At 48.2% G+C, this 3,312-nt stretch overlaps 1 protein-coding gene across 1 annotated transcript; it reads right to left on the reverse strand.

Moving 5' to 3' along the window:
• Positions 1-767: 767 nt before the first annotated feature.
• On the reverse strand, positions 768-1,969 carry CCDC89 (coiled-coil domain containing 89). The gene has a single exon (XM_090031775.1). The coding sequence runs from the start codon at positions 1,892-1,894 to the stop codon at positions 818-820; it is 1,077 nt and encodes a 358-aa protein (XP_089887901.1). The 5' UTR covers positions 1,895-1,969; the 3' UTR covers positions 768-817.
• Positions 1,970-3,312: the final 1,343 nt, after the last annotated feature.

The following is a 3,312-nucleotide window of genomic DNA, read 5'->3' on the forward strand; positions in this document are numbered from 1 at the left end:
CCCTCTATGCGGCACTGGTCAGGCCACAGCTGGAGTATTGCGTCCAGCTCTGGGCACCACACTTCAAGAGGGATGTCGACAGCATGGAGAGGGTCCAGAGGAGGCCACTCGCATGATCAGGGGACAACAGGGCAGGCCCTATGAGGAGAGGTGACGGGACCTGAACCTGTTCAGCCTCCACAAGAGAAGGCTGAGGGGGGATCTAGTGGCCTGTTATAAACTAGTCAGGGGGGATCAGCAGGCACTGGGGAAGTCACTGTTTCCCCAAGCACTGCCAGGAGTGACCAGGAATAACGGTCACAAGCTGGCAGAGGGTAGGTTTAGGTTAGATATCAGGAGGCGCGACTTCACGGTCAGGGCGGCTAGGGTCTGGAACCAGCTTCCAAGAGAAGTGGTGCAGGCTCCTTCCCTGGGGGTGTTTAAGAGGAGGCTGGATGACCACCTTGCTGGGGTCGTTTGACCCCAGTACTCTTTCCTGCCATGGCAGGGGGTTGGACTAGATGATCTGCTCAGGTCCCTTCCGACCCTAGAAACTATGAAACTATGAAAATTGTGTTGTATGAATTAAGCGTGCAATCATTGTGAAATCGTGCAATCAACCAAAAGGTGCATCAAATGAATCAGTAAATTGTGTGGGATCTTTCTCTATTCCATAACCCACTAGAGACACATGGGAGCATAATAGAAATGAGCTACAAACCAGACCATTGTTAAGACTGCAGGTGCAGTAATGAGAAATCAGGTAAGATCACAAAAAATAAAGCTGGAGTAGTAGATATTCCTGCTGAGAACTGGGTGAGGAAAGGAGGTGTGAGGATCATGCAGTGAAGTGGCGGAGTTTGGTATTCAGCTTTTTTTCTTTAGTGAGCAAGTCTATGCTGTGTTTCTTGTAAGCTTCAAACTGCATCTGCAGCTCATTATATGCCTGCTCACTTCCCTCCAGCCGCCGCTGCAGCTCCTGGACCCTCAGCCTGCTGTCCACTGCTGCTGCTTGCCTCTCAAAGCGCTCATCAGCAATTTGCTTAGCCTTCTCTGCAGCCTCCAACTTCTTCTCTAGCCGCTGGACCTCCCGTTGCTTCTCCTGCAGCATTTTGCCCCTGTCCATGGCCAAATGCAAGAGCTCCTCCTTCTCCCGGCTCACCCTGTCCAGCTTGGCCTGCAACTCATTGCCCTCAACTCTTTGCTGCTTTTCTGCCTGCTCCAGCTGTGCAATCACTTGCTGGTACTTCTCCAGGGTTTGTACCTGGCTTCTCAGTGAATGAACTTCCCTGGCATGATCACTGGCTTGTTTGCTCTGAGCTTCCAGCAGCTCCTTCTCTCGCTCCCGAGCTCTGCCTCTCTCTTGAGCCCAGGTCTCCTTTAAGGCATCCAGTTCTTGAGAGACCATCTTCTCCTGGGAAGCTAACTGGAGTATCTCGGCCTCCTTCTCCCTAAGAGCCTGGCTGAAGAGACTCTGGTTCTCCTGTCTGAGATGCTTATTTTCCTCCCTCAGCTGCATGTTCTGACGCTTGTGCTCATCCTTGAAGTAGATCATGTCCTCGTGGTTGGCAGCCAGGTCCATAAAGCGCGCCTCCAGCTGTTGAGCCCGCTGGGTCTGGCTTTTCAGGTTTGCAGCATCCTTCATCCTCAGCTCCTCCAACTCCACGTTGAGCTGCTCCAGTGCCTTGCAACGCATTTGGGCTTCATCGCCTCGTTTCTTTAGTATGCAGATGAGCTGAGACTGCTCATGGAGGCGGGAGCGTAGAAAAGCCTTCTCACCCTTCTCCTCTGCAGGGAGCTCATGGAGCTTCTCCAAGGCCTTACAGAGTTCTGCCAGGTCTCCCATTTCTAATTCAGTTTCTGTTGGACCGTTTGAGAGACAGGCCATCTCTGCGCCCTTCCCGTCCTGAGGCATGGAGGTGCTGTTTCTCACAGAGCTGAACTCGCTCGCTTTTGCAGCTACTCCTGGTAGCAATTTTGAAACGAGTTACCGGTACCCAGCGGTCCTCGTTTCCTGGCCCGCAGCGCTGCGATTGGTAGAGGGGCTCTGGGAATTCTGTCGCATCACAGAGGAGAAGCCCTGGACGTTCCGGAGCAGGTCGCAGTGCACAAACCCGTCACATGTCTTTGCCTTGTAGGAGCACAGCACAGTTCCCTGTCATACATATGCAATGTTAAGGAAGGTATGAGGAAACAGGTCTAGAGAATTAGATTAGTGCTTATCCAAACCCATTTATTTGCGGAAACCTTTAGAGGTATTTTTTTTTGTTGGCGCACAGGTGCGGTGACTCCCAGCAAATAAAAATTGTTTACTTAAAGAAAGGAATAAAGTTGGAGGCAATTCCATAGACAGGGTTTGTTCTTCCACCCTCTCTCCTGGTCCTGTTCATACTGAAGCTACAGTTTATCTTAACAATTCAAAGCAACGCTTATTGCACTAGCCTGCTAACTGATGTTAAAAGCCTTGACAATGTATCGTTTCTAGTAATGAGAAGTGATTGTTTCTTTTACACAGCTTGGAGTTGTAGTCATGTAAGGACTCTAACTGCTAACGATTATTACTGCAAGCAGAGGCCAGTGGAGGCAAGGATCTATGTGGGCGATATCCTTCGTTGGACCGACTGAATGGCTGGGGCAGACAAGCTGTCAAATCAATTGCATTCTTGTTCAGATCATAAATCCTTGCTTCACATTTCCTGGATCATCATGGCTACAGCAAAACTTCAACACTACTGCAAGCAGAACTATTTCATACTTAGAGTTGGTCTGGGAAGCCGAGTGACCTGGGCTCTAACTTTAGCTCCACTCTAACTTTAGCTCTAACTTCAGCTTCTTGTATAAACTTAGGTATGCCACCTCCGTTTCCTCATCTGAAAAATAGGGGGAAATGTTGTTACAGTATAGCAGCGTTGCCATCTCTCATGATTTTTGGCACTGTTCTTAAAGTCTAAGTTTCAGGAATGTGAAAAATGTAGCTAATTCTTTTATACATATACATATATAAAAGGAAGAACTGAGTTGTTCATATTCCCAAAGAGTAGACTTCAGAACAAAGCCAATTATCATGAGAGCTGGCAACACTGGTATAGTCCTCAAACCAGGACTGGGGCTCAATCATGCTGAGCACTGCATGCAAGTATGAATAGGGCAGTATATGCTCTGAAAAGTTTCCAGTCTTTTCTGATAGGTGATCACAGTAGATAGATGAGCAAAGGTGATATAAGAATAAGCTAAATGTTAGAATCTACATAAAACCATTATGTTAATAATCAGCAATTGCTAACAACATGACTTACTCTGTCTTTAGGCTGGGGATAGAAGTAGGATGAGTAA

Source organism: Crocodylus siamensis, chromosome 1 (assembly GCF_052110815.1).
Source record: "Crocodylus siamensis isolate JL-2025a chromosome 1, ASM5211081v1, whole genome shotgun sequence".
Lineage (NCBI taxonomy): Eukaryota > Metazoa > Chordata > Crocodylia > Crocodylidae > Crocodylus > Crocodylus siamensis.